Raw genomic sequence first — 14981 nt, 5'->3', positions numbered from 1 at the left:
TAAGAGAAATCCCAAATATGAACCCTGCGCCAGGCACATCCACTGCAGAAAAGCCTTTAATGCCCGTGTGGCTTTATTACTACAGCAACGGGACCTGGGCAGATGGGATTGGATTTCCTACTCCCTACGAGCAGGGATTTTTTGTGTAACATGGTAACAAATCAAGTTGTCCTTATGCAAAATAATTCAATAGCTTTTATAAGCATTTTTGAAAATTAAACTGTATTGTTTGGAAACAAGGTCAGGGCAAAGTAATCATTTTTATTGAAATGCTCTTTGTCCAAGTTTCTGAGGACAAGTAACAGGAAATACTGAAGTGCAAGTGCATTGGCTTTTTCCCTGGGAGGGAGGCAATTCTTAGGGACTTTGTGAAAGTCGGACTGTTGTCAGATGTGGGAGGACGTGGGAGGGTGACCATTCCCCACTTCACAGTTGGCAGTGGGAGCTTACAGTCGTTAATTATTCTCCCTGGAAAGGCACAGAAAACCCAAAGACTCTCGTTGGAAGGACTCTTTCTTTTTCACTCAAGTCATCTCCGGTACCAAACGCCGTGGGAGACAGGGTTTAGAAGCTGAACCCAGAACAACTGCCGCTGAAACCATCTTGTCATTTATCATTTGTCTTAGGTTGCCTTGAAGGATTCTCAGGATGAAATGCCTGGCAGCAGGGTAGATGTTACCAGGATACCCTAAAATTCCAAAGAACCTGAAGAGGCTTTCCATGATTTTGAAGTTATAAATCAGACGTGTTTTAGGGGGGACAATGGAATATTTTTTTGGGTTTTTTTTTTTTTTTTGGGGGGGGCTCTCATTGCAGGTCTCTGGTTAAAATCCCAATCTGAGATGTGGCGAGAGTTCTTCCCAGCCAGTAACAAATAATTTTAGGGGGCAAATGATGTTTAGTTACAGCGTTTATGGCAAGAGGGACTAACCCATCTGTGGAACTGCTGGTTTCTACTGTGGGGCTCTATTATTGTCTGGGCACTGAATCGGGCTTAAACAGCAGAGAACAGATAATCAAAGCAAATCCTCTCTCTTGGGATGCTCAGAAGCAGGCTCTGCAGAGGTGGCTGGGCTTTTCTGTATTGCAGAACACCCCGAGAGGAGCACGATTCCTGGCGAGAAGGTGGCAGGGTGTTTGTTTTGTTCTCAGACAGGAAGGCTGCCAGGGACAACCTGCCAGACCAAAAAACCTCAGCTCTCCAATTAAAATAGTTTCTTTGTGCCCGTATTGATTCTTCTGATCTCGATGCCAAATGATTTGAGCCTGGACGCTAATTGAGACCTGCTTTAGGTTGTTCAGACCTTTAATTACAGGTGCTTTCTGTTTTTAATGGTCCTGTGGGGGTTTGTGCTAGTGGTGAGAAGGGAGAGTGATTAGGGCAAGGATTCTGGGGTGTCAGCCGTGTGTGAGGGACAGGGGACTGAGCGGCTTCTGTGGCACCTGGACGGGCTTAGCTGCGTTAATTTGAGCTGGCGTCTCTGCCCCCTTTAGGGGTGACTCGGTATCCCTCTCCAGCCCTGCGCGAAGCCCTTCTGCCTCAGGTGCAGGCAAACCAGCCAAAAATAGCCTTCCCATCTAAATTAAGTGATCTCACTTTTCTGGAAAACATGCCATGATATTGCATCTCACAGGAACCGAATAGAATTTCAAGATAGGGTTGCCAACTTAAATCTACAGACGAGAGAAACTTGATGCGTGGTGTGTTCTGTGGTATCACACACTGCCGCCCACCCTCTGCGGGTGTTTACTACTAACGGACCCCCTCCTGAGCTCCCGGCGGTACAACGGTAGAGCACGTACCTGTTCTGGCAACTGATGGCTTTTGTTGGGTTTGTCCCGTTGTTATTTCATTTGTTTAGGAGTGCGTGTGTGTGCACAGTAATGTTGCCTCTAGGTTTCTGGGTTTAAAATAGTTGTATGCTGTGTTTCAAAATATATCTGTCTGTGAATAACCATTGGGTTGTTCCTTACGCTCTTACAGGAGCCTGATTTGGCACAGCTCTTCTGCAGTCGGTGCGCCAGGAGTGAACTGGCCAGCCAGTTGTCATAGCCTTGGGACTGGTGCTACTACACACCAAAGCTCCTTGAGGATCGATATTATTTATGTTTTGAGAGGGGATAATATTTTAACATTGTTTTTAATATTATACTAATGCACTGGTGACAAAGTTTAGTGCAATATAATCGCTTTTATTTAGAACACTGAACTGCTACTGTAGTTGAAAAACTCCTTTAGATGCAACAGCCCTGCTGTCTGCCTGGATATACCTGTTGCTGCTTGTATTTTAAATATCGGCATGGAAATGCAGTGAGCTTAGGGAAATTATTGTGGTCACTGGGGTTCAGGAATTATAAAGTAACCAGTTACTAACCTATGGATTAATTTATTTTCTGGTGCTTCAGATGTTCTTGAACGTTCACTGTCGCCTCTGTAGCCTCTTTAGTGGTACCTGTTCCCACAATCACTGGGGTACATACCCCGTATTTTGCTAATGAATCTTCCTTTTTAGGGATCTTTCAAGTGTTTTATTGTGTAGCTATTTGCTCTATAGACAGACACTCTCTCAGATGAGAGCATCAGCAGAAGAAGCAGAAGCGGATCAATGAGGAGCAGGCAGTTGCTCTGAGCAGGAGCAGATGAGAACCTGTTGAGGATTCCCAGGGCTTGGATCAGCCCAGGGGCACGGGAGCAGGAGGTGTCGGTGCTGCTGGGGTTTGGAAAAGGGTGCTGGGTGGCTGCATGGGACAGTCTGTGATTCATTCCAGGCCAGCTTCCCGGAAGCAAAACAGCAGTAGAATTAGTAGAGACATCAATGATGTGATATCGTTAGGAAGAGAAATTTGTAAAGGGAAATTGTGGTTCCTCTGTCCCTTAGGCTTCTTTCATGAATCAACTAAATATATTTTTAAGGGTCATCTGATGGAATATACTTGAACTTCCAAAGTTTCTGATGGTGTTCCTTCCCCTAGCGTCTCTTCTGGAAATGAAGCAATCGTGGAAAAGGAGGGATTGGTTATCCTGTTCATTAACCAGTTCCTGAAAGGTATAAATAGCAGCCTGTGCTCAGCTGGCAGGGAGGTCGGCAGTGAAATCACCTAAGCATCAAAATTGTTTAACCTGTTTGCTAAAAGGGATAATTTTTACAGCAGTAAAAAAATATTTTTAGTGATAAAAGTTAAAGATGGAATAAATTTCATGAAGAATCACCACGTGAGCAAGTTCTAAAAAGCCGGAGAATTAAATTCTGTACCAATAAGTTTGAAATTGAATGAAGGAGAGAGCTGCCTTAGCCAGGACAGAGTTGTTTTGGATACTTCTGTGTAAACATTAGTTGAGTGATCACTGTTACTCCAAAAAGGGATTGGAATTTCAGAAATCAGTGGGAAAAGTAGTATAAAATAAAGCAGGAAAAATTCTGTCATGGTAAAAATATGTCATATGCCCATACCTTGTACCATACACTTGTCATTCCAACAGACTGGAATATCTGCTTTGGTATCTGCTTGACCTACTCAAAATACTGGGGGAAAACCACCAGCCTTGCTGTTGGGATTTCTGTTAGTATTCATGCTAAAACATAAGTTAACCAGAAAATATACCCATGTGACTGACTGTATCGGCAGCGTCGGCTCCACGGGATTTAACACTCGGTGTGAAAGCTGGGAATCCAAACGCCCTTCCTCACTAGAGCTAACAAAAAACCAGTTCTGAAGATGGGAGCTGGTTTGTGTCAGAAAACACTTACATGCTGGTTGTTCGTGCTCCTTCTCTCTCCGTTTCAATCAAACTTTCCATTAAAGGGGTTAGAATTGTTAATTTCTATATTGTATCTGTTCACAGACGTATCTTTTCATTTTTAAATCGCAAACTCACCAGGGGTTTGGCAGACGTCTGAATCTCATTAGAAAATGTACGTCCAAAGCAGCTTATGAGGGGAGAGAGGTTAATTTTAATTTTGATATTATATGCCTTAAATTTAAATGCTAGAAAAGAGAGTGTGTATGTATGTGTATATATATGTATATCTATGTATTAGAAATGAAAATTATAATATCCTGTTTACTTTTTCCTTTTTATTTTCTATGTGAAAAAACCCTACTGCTTTTTAAACTGAATCAGTAATTAATTGTAAGCAAGGTCATTAATTGAGTACAACAATATTAGAGCAATGCCTGGTTCCTCACTCCTGTATGACCTATTTACTGGGTGGTTGGTACACACTGGGGCTTACCGGGCTATAGAAGAGCTGATCGGGTAATTTAAGATTCTACGAGTTGCACACATTCAGGCTAAAATGTGATAATTATAATTCTGTCCTTTCATTCCATCAGTATTAACTGGACTCACTGGGAGAAAGTATTTTGTTTGGGAGAAAGTGTTTGGAGTGCCCGAGCGGAACTGGGACAGTTACATAACCCCATGTAAGCCCGAAATTGGGTTACTCCAGTTTGTCCCAGATGCTAAATTTGTCCTCTGGACTGTTGTCCTGGCACACCGCACTTCTGCCAGACTTGCCTTTTTTCTTTCTTTCTTTTTTTTTTTTTCCCTCCCAGTTAGAACACAATCATGGGTATGTGCAGTGGCCTAATGAAGTTCTTTGCTGTAACAGTCCTCACTCCCTGTTTCTGAGTCGTACCCAATTACCCATCCATGCAAGAAATCTCCCTGTTTTGCTCTCTCTGTTTAAGTTTAGGGTAAGGATAAGCTTAGGTTAAGGGTAAGGGCAGAGCAACTGATGTCATCTACCCGGGCTTGTGCAAAGCGTTTGACGCTGTCCTGCATGACATCCTGGTCTCTAAATTGAAGAGACGCGGATTTGATGGATGGACCAGTTGGTGGATAAGGAACTGGCTGGGTGAGTGCACTCAAAGGGTTAAGGTCAACAGCTTGATGTCCAAGTTGCGACCAGTGATGAGTGGTGTTCCTCAGGGGTTTGTACTGGGACTGGTGGGGACCTAAAGGGGCTCCAGGAAAGCTGGGGAGGGACTCTTGATCAGGGAGGGCAGCCATAGGACGAGGGGGATCAGTTTTAAACTGAAAGAGGGAGGATTTGGGCTAGATATTGGGAAGAAATTCTTTGCTGTGAGGGTGGTGAGAGCCTGGCCCAGGTTGCCCCGAGAAGCTGTGGCTGCCCCATCCCTGGAGGGGTTCAAGGCCAGGTTGGAGGGGGCTTGGAGCAGCCTGGTCTGGTGGGAGGTGTCCCTGCCCAGGGCAGAGGGTGGCACTGGATGATTTTCAAGGTCCCTTCCAACCCAAACCATTCCACGAAGCTTATTTAAAGATTTTGGCATGGACTTTTTGAAGGCCTTTCAGAAAGCTGGGAAGGTGGTATGTATGAGAGTATCTTAATGTTTTGCTTGTTGAGAGGATGCAAAACTGTGTTGGGATGGGATCAGTCCCAAATGCGTGGAAGGCGGCTTCGAATCCTGTTTCCAGGAACACATTTAGACAAGCCTGGCAGCAGCAGGTTTAGGTAGGGTTATTTCTGCCGTGTGTAATGGGACAGAATGACTTCCCAGAGTATTTTCCAAACCTTGTTTTCCATGATCGACTCGTCTGGCAGTACAAGGTGGTGTGACAGCAGCTCCAGGTCTGCCGTCTGTGGAAACCCCGAGTGTTTAATTTCTTAAGTGTCTCTTTGGGAAGGGATGCTGGTGTCACGGTGTCGTTGGTTAGAGCAGCTTCAGGAGCTTCCTTAGTGACTTGATGTTTGGAGAATGTTACTTGTATAGGCACAGGTAACCTCTTACTGTAAAAGTCAGTTTTATCACCCAATCTTCTATAAAGGTGCCTTGTTTAATTTCAGGGATTAATGACTCTAGGGGTTCATCTGACTGAACTGCCAAAAAATAATTGTACCTTCTGGTTAGATCTTACATCTTCATTTTTAGTTTTTATTAGTGAAACAGGTTTGAACTTGAAGGAGTATTTCAAGCCATTGCTTCCAGGGCCTCATCTGACCCCTACTGTTCCTTTTGGAGATTGTGTGCATTAATTTTGAAATCTTAATTTAAAAGAGAGAGTGAGAAGGACAACAAAGAAATAGCTTTTCAATCCAGGCAGTGCTTGTACGTTCACCTCACTGGGAGGGGTGACAAAGTCTATTGGGCTTTCTTCAAGTGTATTTTTCAAAGAGTTCGTTGCCTGGGTCTTTTTGAACAGAATTAATGAATCTTTTTGAGCAGATTAATAAGCATCTGTGAAAAAATAAGTTCAGAGTATGTGAGTGAGAAGTTCTTGACATGCCATCAATGGCAGTAGCCAAATTACAACAATAGTACAGAGAGAACTGTGGCTCACTTGTGCTTGAATGAGTGTTTCTTCTGCTCTCGGCACCTTTCTCAATGTGCTGGTGCTCCAGAACTGCCGCCTGTAAGCGTTGGCCTGTCTGGGGACACGGGCCCTGCACGTAGTATTGGCTAAGTGACATCGCTGAGAACTGCGTCCTGTCTGCGCCTCCCAGTGCAGAACATTGTGTGTTGGTGCTCTCTTAAATGCCATCCTTATTTACACGTGGTATCTTCTGGTCTTTCTGAAACACTTGGGTTTGACTACCCAAACATGGGTTTGCAGCTTTTGCCAGCAAACGTTTTGTTTGAAAGTTGTGACCTTAAATGCAAAGCACTTTCCTTTTTCTCCTTTCTGATAACCTTTAGGAGCATGAAAACCTTTGTCGCTTGTTTTAAATATCCTTATGACGAGTCCTTGTAAGCCTGTATGTATTTACAGTAAACATTGCTCTGTGTGTCACCAGGGAGACTGCAGCTATGAACTGGAGATTCAGCCTCACTTACGTCTGGAAGACGTTAATGTTGGAAGGAATAAAAGGCATCCTTCCATGCCCAGCTCCACGTTGGGTCAGAAAGCACGCTCGTCCAGAAAAGACATGGCACACAGATCAATAGTAAACCCGTTTTTACCCGATACAAATGAGAGTAGGAGTGAACTCTTTACCACGTTTAAAATGACAAAACCAAAGGGTCCCAAAAGAACTTCTGGACCAAATTTAGAAGTACCTACGTTGCCTACAGATACTTCAGCTTCTTACTCGGCAAGCAGCCTTGCTCTGGGTGAAAATATGGACCAGGGCAGTCAAAAGGATGAGGAACTAGAGGTGACGTTTGACTTAAATGAATTTATTGACCTGTGTGACAACAGTGACAGCACTATAATTCATGAGAGCGCAGCAGCAAAGGAATACAAAACTGTAGATAAAGCTTGTAGCTCACTGGGGACGAACCACACAGACTCGGGTTATAGTAGCTTCACAGCTGAGAAATCACCCATGTCCCCTGACTTATTTTATCTCCCTGAATCATACGTGGATTCATTTGCGCTCGTGAGACCATCTGAGGAACCTGCTTGGTTAAAACAAATGGTTTCCCATGTGAAAAGGCTTTTATCCCAGTCTCCTCCCTCTTTGAATAAACTTTATGATTTTGAAAACATGATAAGAAATGAAGAAACACTATATCCTTTTCAAAAAGCTATTTCTGGTAGTTATTCAGAGAGACTGCGGGGCAGAGTCTTTCCTGCGCCCTCAGAAGCTGATCCTTCACTGCTGCTCTTGGGAAATCCTGAGCCCAAAGTCTCCAGGGAACTGGCTTCTGTAAGTGCCTGTTCTTCAAAACCTGCACCATCTTCTGAGCCTGCTGCTGGTAACGCCAAAGAGGGACTTCGCTGCAGTGACAGCTTTGACAGTCTGTTTGACAACGAAGAATTCACTGAAATTCAAAAGAAAACTCCAACAATAAGTCACACTCTGACCAGTAACCCTTCAAATAAGTACTTTGTTCAAAAAGATGAAGAACATCTTGAAGTGAACGGGAAAAATGTGGTTATTGCTGAAGAGAAGAGCATACATCTGTTTGAAGATGAGCACCTTTATGACCCAAATAATGGGAGTTTTTCTGTGAAAAACAAGTGTTCGGCGGGGTCAGATTCCAGAGGGAATGGTTCTGGGCTGGTTGCAGAGCACGGCCCCGAGAGGTTTCCATCAGAGAGCTGCTGCAAGGGCACTGACAGGACCCCCAAGGAGCGGCCAACGATCGGTAACACCACCATGGAAGTGTCGGGAGATGACACTGCAACCGAGCAGGCTCTGGATAATGACGATCTTTATGACTCTTCCCAAGAACTGTTTTCTGTTAACTTTGATCTGGGATTTTCCATCGAAGAGTGTGAGAACGAAATCTTTGAAGAAAATGTAAATACTGATAATACCAGAAAATTCGGTGGCGCCTTGGGGAGTCATGCAGGTGGTAAATCCACCAAAGATAAAACACAGTTACTGGCCGATAGCTCCAGACTCGAAACATCGCCAAAGTGGGATTGCAGAAGCCTCGAGAGAAGAGCCGTTTCCACACCGTTGGGATTCCAGAGGAGGAGCATTGATGCCAGAGAAGGAGCTGAGGCTGGTGCCGCTGCAGGGCCTTCCTTGGGGCCAGGAGCCAGGAGAACGGGAAGGGGATCACCTGAACCTTTGGCTTCTGCACTTCCCACCCCTACAAGCAGAAAGGGTAGGAATACTGAAGTTATCAGAAGAATTCCTATGAATGTCTTCTCTAGTGCCAGGGAGGAAATTCCCGAGGTGCCTCTTGCAGATGAAGTAAATTATAGCCCACGTGGGCAGAACTTTGGGAGTTCAGCCGTGGATGCACTTGGGTCCCCTTTAGGAAGAACCAAAACCCTGGAAGACACCAACCGTCATAGTTCATGTGTGTCTCCTGCTGCAGGTAGGGATTCCATTGTACAGTTACTTCATATCTTTGTCTTAAAAATACTGACTGTTTGTGGGCTCTATTCTGTTTTTATTTCCTCCCTTCTGTCTTTTTCTGGTTTAGGACCAATATACCATTAAAAAATACCTTGTATTCAGACATTGCCAATATATAAATCACTGTAATTCCTCACTCGCAGGTCACTTCCAGGGCATGTTCACACCCTTTGTTGTATTTGTCTCTGAATAACCTTGAATTAACTTTCAAAATAATTCAGGCTTAATAGTAGTACTCGGTCTGATTCACAGCACACATTGAGTTTTTCTGATTAAACATTGAAACAAAGCATAAACAGTCCTTGCGGTGGTTAAAGCATCTTTTTTTTCCTTCTCTTTGAATTGGTCTCATAGTCATCATATTTCCTGACGATGGGTGATTGTAGAATGGCACCTTTCTTCCTGAATAGTTTGCTGAATTCAAAAATTGTAATCTATTTATAAAAAAATAGATTATAGATTAAAAAATAGAATAAATTGTAATCTATTTAATAAAAAATAATTTAAAAAACACCAAAAAAACCACCCCAAAACCACAAAAAGAAACAAGTTGCTGTTTTAGAATTGCCAGCTTAATGGTGAACCTGGATCAGGTTGTTAAGGGCTTTGTCTGGTTGGGTCTTGAAAACCTCCGTGGGCAGTTAATGATAGTTATTGGTGTTTAAGTATGTTATTTTAGAAGTGGAAAGTTTGGGAATTTTATGCTTTTCCTTAAAGAAATTCAAACCTTTGAGTGATTTAGTCAGGACCAACTCTCCATCCCTGCTCTCCTGCCGAACTCCCAAAGACACAGGGACAATTCGGGCAGATGCCGTAGGGACAGTTGATGCCGAGTGTGGGGGCAGGAGGGGTGTCACGGAGCAGGAGGGGTGTCACGGGGGCAGCGCACCCATCACACCCCGTCCAGGGACTCGCTCGGCACTGGGGCTGTGTCCTGCAGGAGGGGAAGGAAGAGCTTGTATTTCATAAAGACAGTCCTTTGTAAAACCAAAAAAAACCCTGTTTGTTTGAAAAGGAATTGGTAAGAGGAGCTTCCGGTGAGTTCTGGGGTTGTGGCAGTGCACCCAAAGGGACGTGTGTTACAAAAGGCTTCCAGAAGTGTGACTCTTACTCAACTTCTAAGGACTTCTCTTGGTTTGATTTCTCACCTCCCTTTTCAGTGTGTGTGCTGCCGGGGGTAATCACTGCCACTCAGAGACTCTCCAGGGAAGCAGGATTTATTGTCCATCTCAGCTGGAGATTATTTATTTTGATTAACAAGGCTAAAGAGAACAATATTTGCCACATAGATCAATAAGTAATCTCCTTTGGAGGTACTTTTATAAGAGAGACAGATTTTGATTGCTCAGTTATAGCAATATTGAATTGGGACCAACGCATTTTCTTGTGACCGTTGTTTACTGGTTTTGCTGCAGGAACCAGCAGTGAGAGTGAAGAGGAGATCGTTTTCCAGAGAAAAAATAGGAAAAAAAAGAATGTTTTGAAGTCTCCTGATGTGAGTCTCAGAAAAAGGAAAAATAACAAAGCAAAAAAGATGAGAAGCAAAATGCCAAGTCAAACACCAAAGCAAAACTCCCCGTTGCAGTGACCCTTGTTTGTGTTTCCCCAGGGTGTGAGTGAGAGTGACTTTGAGTCGCCGATTCCTGCCGTCAGAAAACGCCGACACCCACTTAACATGGTCAGTGCGTGCTCCGGCGAGAAATAATGCCAACTCATTTATGGAGTATATATTTAAACATTTGCTCTTTCTCCAGTCAGTAGGCCAGTGTTCTCATTAAAAATATTTTATGCCGTCCGGCCCAAGGCATATTAGAACGGAATTGCTTTCCTGCCTTCAGCTCTCCCCTGAGGTCTCCACAGAGGACTTTGGAGTTGGTGTTCGGCAGTGAAAGACTGTGGTAGGAGAGCTGAGCCTCTCCCTTTGTGAAAGGCACTAAAATAACCTTTCTTCCACAAAGCTTCGAAGCAAAAAAAAAAAAAAAGTCAATTTGACCTGATTTTTCTTTCAAAGAACATGTTTTTTCTGTTCCTTTTGTATTTAAGAAGATGATTTGCATTATTGCATTGTTTTGCCATAGCAAATCCATCACAAAAATCAGGTGTTGCTTAAAAACCCCCAGACATTGAAGGATGACGGTGTAATTAAGATATTGGTTGCTTTAGTCTTACTTATTGAAGTGTTTGTGAAACGTTCCTCTAGTCAGACGTGTCCAGTGATGAGAGCGTGGATTTTCGCAAGAACTCAAGTAGGACCAGGAGCAGCAGCTCAGCCCGGAACCAAAACCGGCCGAGAAGTATGAAACGGCAGAAGGTGAAGAGCAATTTTTCATACAAGGTATGTAAACACAAAACCCAAAAAGGAGGCAAAAAGAGACTTCGTGAGATGCTGCTTTCTGTTCAAACCGCAAGAATGAACTGAAAGTATTCTATAATTTGTCTATATTGAAATTTTATGAAACCATGAAAATGCCAGAATTCTTGAGCACTGGTGTCGCATACTTAAGACAAAAATTCCCTGTGTCATTGAGTCACTCATTCTGGAGCTTGTGTGTGTTTTATGGCCTAAAAACAGAGCTTCTGTCTATTCTATGGCCTTTGTAGGGTCTCACGCTACGGCTGTGTTGTGGTGGGCAGGCAGTGGGGCAGCTGTTTTTGAGACATTGTTTAGGCGGTTCGAGGCTCAGAGCTATTTCACACGAGTTCATTGCAAACATTTGGGATGAAGTCTTGAAACAACTGGATAATGATCTGAACCCTCGCACCCACTGCCTGACTTCCGGAGGAATCTGCAGGGCCCTGCATAACGATGATCTGAAGCCAAATAACGATTTCCATTACGAGTAGAAGATACTCAAAGGTTACCCAGACTTGGGCAGCCCGGGTTCTCCTCCAGGACTTATACTGGTAGGATACTTGGTCATGTGAATTTACCACCTACTCTAATGGTTTCAACTCTGGATGTATTAAGACAGCAATAGTCCCTCAATCCCGAATCTTAAATCTTAGCTTTCTATTTACACTTTAATCTGTCAGGAATGGATGCAGGAGAGGATGCAGGGCCAGAATGATATATTCGTAGTAAGCTAAAAAGCTTTTAAATACACATGGATGGCTTGGCAGAAAATACTGTAATCAGGGCTCCAGAGGCACAATATGTTGGATATTTTCAACATTTTAAAGATAATCTTCATTATGAAGACTTCCCTATAGTATCAGTGATGAAAAATCCATTTTTCAATTTTATTTAAACGTGTTTTTTTATGTGAGACCAAAAGGTTCCTGGAAAGAGAGTGTGTGTTCATATGAAATTCTACTCTGCCTTCACATATCACCTTACCTAAACACCCCTGGTGACGAACGGGCCAGAACCCCAGATCCACAGCAGCTCCGAGACACCGGAATCCCTCTGCCCGGCCCACCCCGGTTTGGGTGCTGGGTCAGAAGGGCAGGCCGTGGCGGTGTCAGGGCAGCAGAGACCTGCAGTGGGATTAGCGCAGAGTGTGAGAAGTCCAAGGTGACCACAGCAGCCACCAGGACTGAGCTCAAAGGTTCAATAAATAACTGAAGAACCTGGTAATTTATTGTTTCCAAGTGTGACCGGACTCTCGACTGCTGGTTTCTGGTGTCTCGGGGCCTCTCACGCTGCAGGGTTTGTCCTCTCTGTGGTCCTTCAGGAGTAAGAAGGATTAAGACTAATTGGCAACAGCATTGAGAGCTCTTTCCTGTAAACAGGTGACCTCCGGTGCGTTTCAGATTGAGCAAACTCTTTGAGAAAAGGCACTATTAATACTGCCTGTCACTCAGGATCACTAATTGGTGTAAGCAAATAATTAAAGGACTTAGGAAAAATTGAAAATCAGAGATGTCACTTATTTTAGCGCAAGATCCCTCGTCTGCCATGTACTGAATGACAATTTACAGCTTTGTGCTTTTCATTCAAAGCATTTTGAAGGCAAACGAGTCTTTCTTTTGGAGTAATTGGGACACACAATGTTTTTTGGGTTCTTTTCACATTTTACTTTAGTACTTTGTAGCCTAAATTATAAGAGAGAAAGTTAGCTTAATACAAAGTAGCTCTGGTGAAATATCTTACTGAACTCATTTCTTTGTTTTCCGTGCACATCCGTGTGAATGTTTTGTTGTCTGGTTTTGATGGAACTTGGTAGCAGGGTTTGAGTCATGTCCCCTGGACTGCAGTCACCTGAGAAGTGCCTCATCCTCCTCGAAAGACGGGCATTTCCTCAATAACGAGTTGCGTTGTCTGATGAATTCATGAAACGGTCCCAAGTCCTGCACAGAAAAGGGCAAACCAGGCTGAAGTCTGGATCTGAAGTTTCCAGTGGCCTTGGGTTCAGTGATCCAGCTCTTCAAAATCAGAGCAGACCTTTGAAAGCAAATAAAATGAGTAAAAGTAGGTTTATAAATTAAAAACCAATATATTTGTGGGTAGCTTAGCTACCATGTGTTAGTAGTCTCTGGCTGTACCGCTCACTGGTGTAGTGTGGGCAGTGCTCCACACTGATCACCTCTGCCAGCGGCTGAACCGACACCAGCTTCACCCTCTGCGCTGGTGGGACACACGCTTGTGTGCTGTCACGTATTTCACTGAACTTTGGGCTCTTTACACCACCTTTCCCTGGGGAGGATTCTCTTTTCAGAGCCAGAAGCCTAATATCCGTGCCCATTTGAGCAGCTGATGTTCTGAAGTCAGGGAGTGATGCAGTCGGAGGTCTCATGTGCAATGGTAGTTAATTGGGAGCCAGCTTCTGACTACAATCTAATTTGGATTTTTGCCTCTTTAAGCACGCAGGAAGGCAGTTTTTAGACGAAGAAGCTGAGCTGTCCCAGCAAGAGGCAGAGGGGGTTTCGTCTGACGAGAGCGATGGCACAGAGAAGGAGCTGAGTTCTTCCATGGTTCAGTTCCTGAACGATGACATGGAGGTCACCCAGGTGTTGGACGGTGAGTGAGGAGGTGGGGGGGGTTCAAGGTACGGGGTGTCACACAGCAAGTGGTGTGCAAGAGGCATGGCCACTCGGTCAGCATGTGTCAGCTACACAGCAGTAACCTCCTTTCTGGTTTTGTTACTCTGGTATTACATATTTATTATAAAAGCTGTCTGGCGTTACTTATGGCCGTGCCACAGCTTTGGGCGGGCTGGAGCCAGCTCTTGGAGGGTTGTGGGGACAGGAGGCCTCTTGCCAAGAGTCAACCACCCCCTCTTACGCCATTATAACTCAACAGAAACACAATTTCCTGTCTCGCTTAGAAATTTCTGAATCTTTCAGGTCTTCTGTTACAAAGAGACTTAAAATATGGTATGAAACAGCAGTTTGAATGGTAAAGATAAAATTCCAGTATTGACACTGACGGAGCTGAGAGGGTAACACTGGTTTTTGGCCGAGATGGTTTCCTTACCCCAGTGCTTGTGAACCTGGTCTTTCCCTGGGGTGTGTGCATGAGAGAATCCTCTTACTACTACTTAAGATTCCAGATATTGCTGAGGAATTTTTTCCTCTGCTGGAATTGTGAGTTGTTCCATGTAAGATCCCGTGTGGGCTTCAGTAAACCCACCCCGTTCTCAGTCAGTCTCTGAAATCATTGTGTCTGCTTTGGGGGAGACTTGTCACAGGGAAGCCCAGAGGTTTGCGTTTGCTGGGGTTAACGTTGCCCTTCTCCCTGCTTCAGGCATCCCGAGCCCTGCTCTGCCTGCTCAGAGAACCTTCCACGGCAAGCTGGTACACCTAGTCCTTGGCTTCGGGGTGTTCAGAGGTGTCTGGAGAACCTCAAATTCTTCTTTTCACACAATCACAGAATGGTTTGGGTTGGAAGGGACCTTAAAGATCATTGAGTTCCAATCACTGCCCTGGGCAGGGACACCTCCCACCAGACCAGGTTGCTCCAAGCCCCCTCCAACCTGGCCTTGAACCCCTCCAGGGATGGGGCAGCCACAGCTGCTCTGGGCAACCTGGGCCAGGGTCTCACCACCCTCACAGCAAAGAAGTTCTTCCCCAGATCTCATCTCCATCTCCCCTCTTTCAGTGTCAAACCCTTCCCCCTCGTCCTCTGGCTCCCCTCCCTCATCCAGAGTCCCTCCCCATCTCTCCTGGAGCCCCTTTATGGACTGGAAGGGGCTCTAAGGTCTCCCCGGAGCCTTCTCTTCTCCAGGCTGAACCCCCCCAACTCTCTCAGCCTGTCCTCCC

At 44.6% G+C, this 14981-nt stretch overlaps 1 protein-coding gene across 1 annotated transcript in view; it reads left to right on the top strand.

Moving 5' to 3' along the window:
* The window catches only part of FANCM (FA complementation group M), a 64916-nt gene that overhangs the window by 44938 nt on the left and 4997 nt on the right, over window positions 1-14981 (top strand). The window contains exons 14-18 of the mRNA XM_074148944.1: window positions 6759-8739; window positions 10196-10275; window positions 10390-10458; window positions 10981-11115; window positions 13584-13740. Coding sequence (XP_074005045.1) covers window positions 6759-8739; window positions 10196-10275; window positions 10390-10458; window positions 10981-11115; window positions 13584-13740 — 2422 coding nt within the window. The remainder of the gene's footprint in view (window positions 1-6758; window positions 8740-10195; window positions 10276-10389; window positions 10459-10980; window positions 11116-13583; window positions 13741-14981) is intronic.

The sequence above is a fragment of the Numenius arquata genome, chromosome 6 (genome assembly GCF_964106895.1).
Source record: "Numenius arquata chromosome 6, bNumArq3.hap1.1, whole genome shotgun sequence".
Taxonomy (NCBI): Eukaryota; Metazoa; Chordata; class Aves; order Charadriiformes; family Scolopacidae; genus Numenius; species Numenius arquata.
This window is presented reverse-complemented; position numbering and strand designations above follow the sequence as displayed.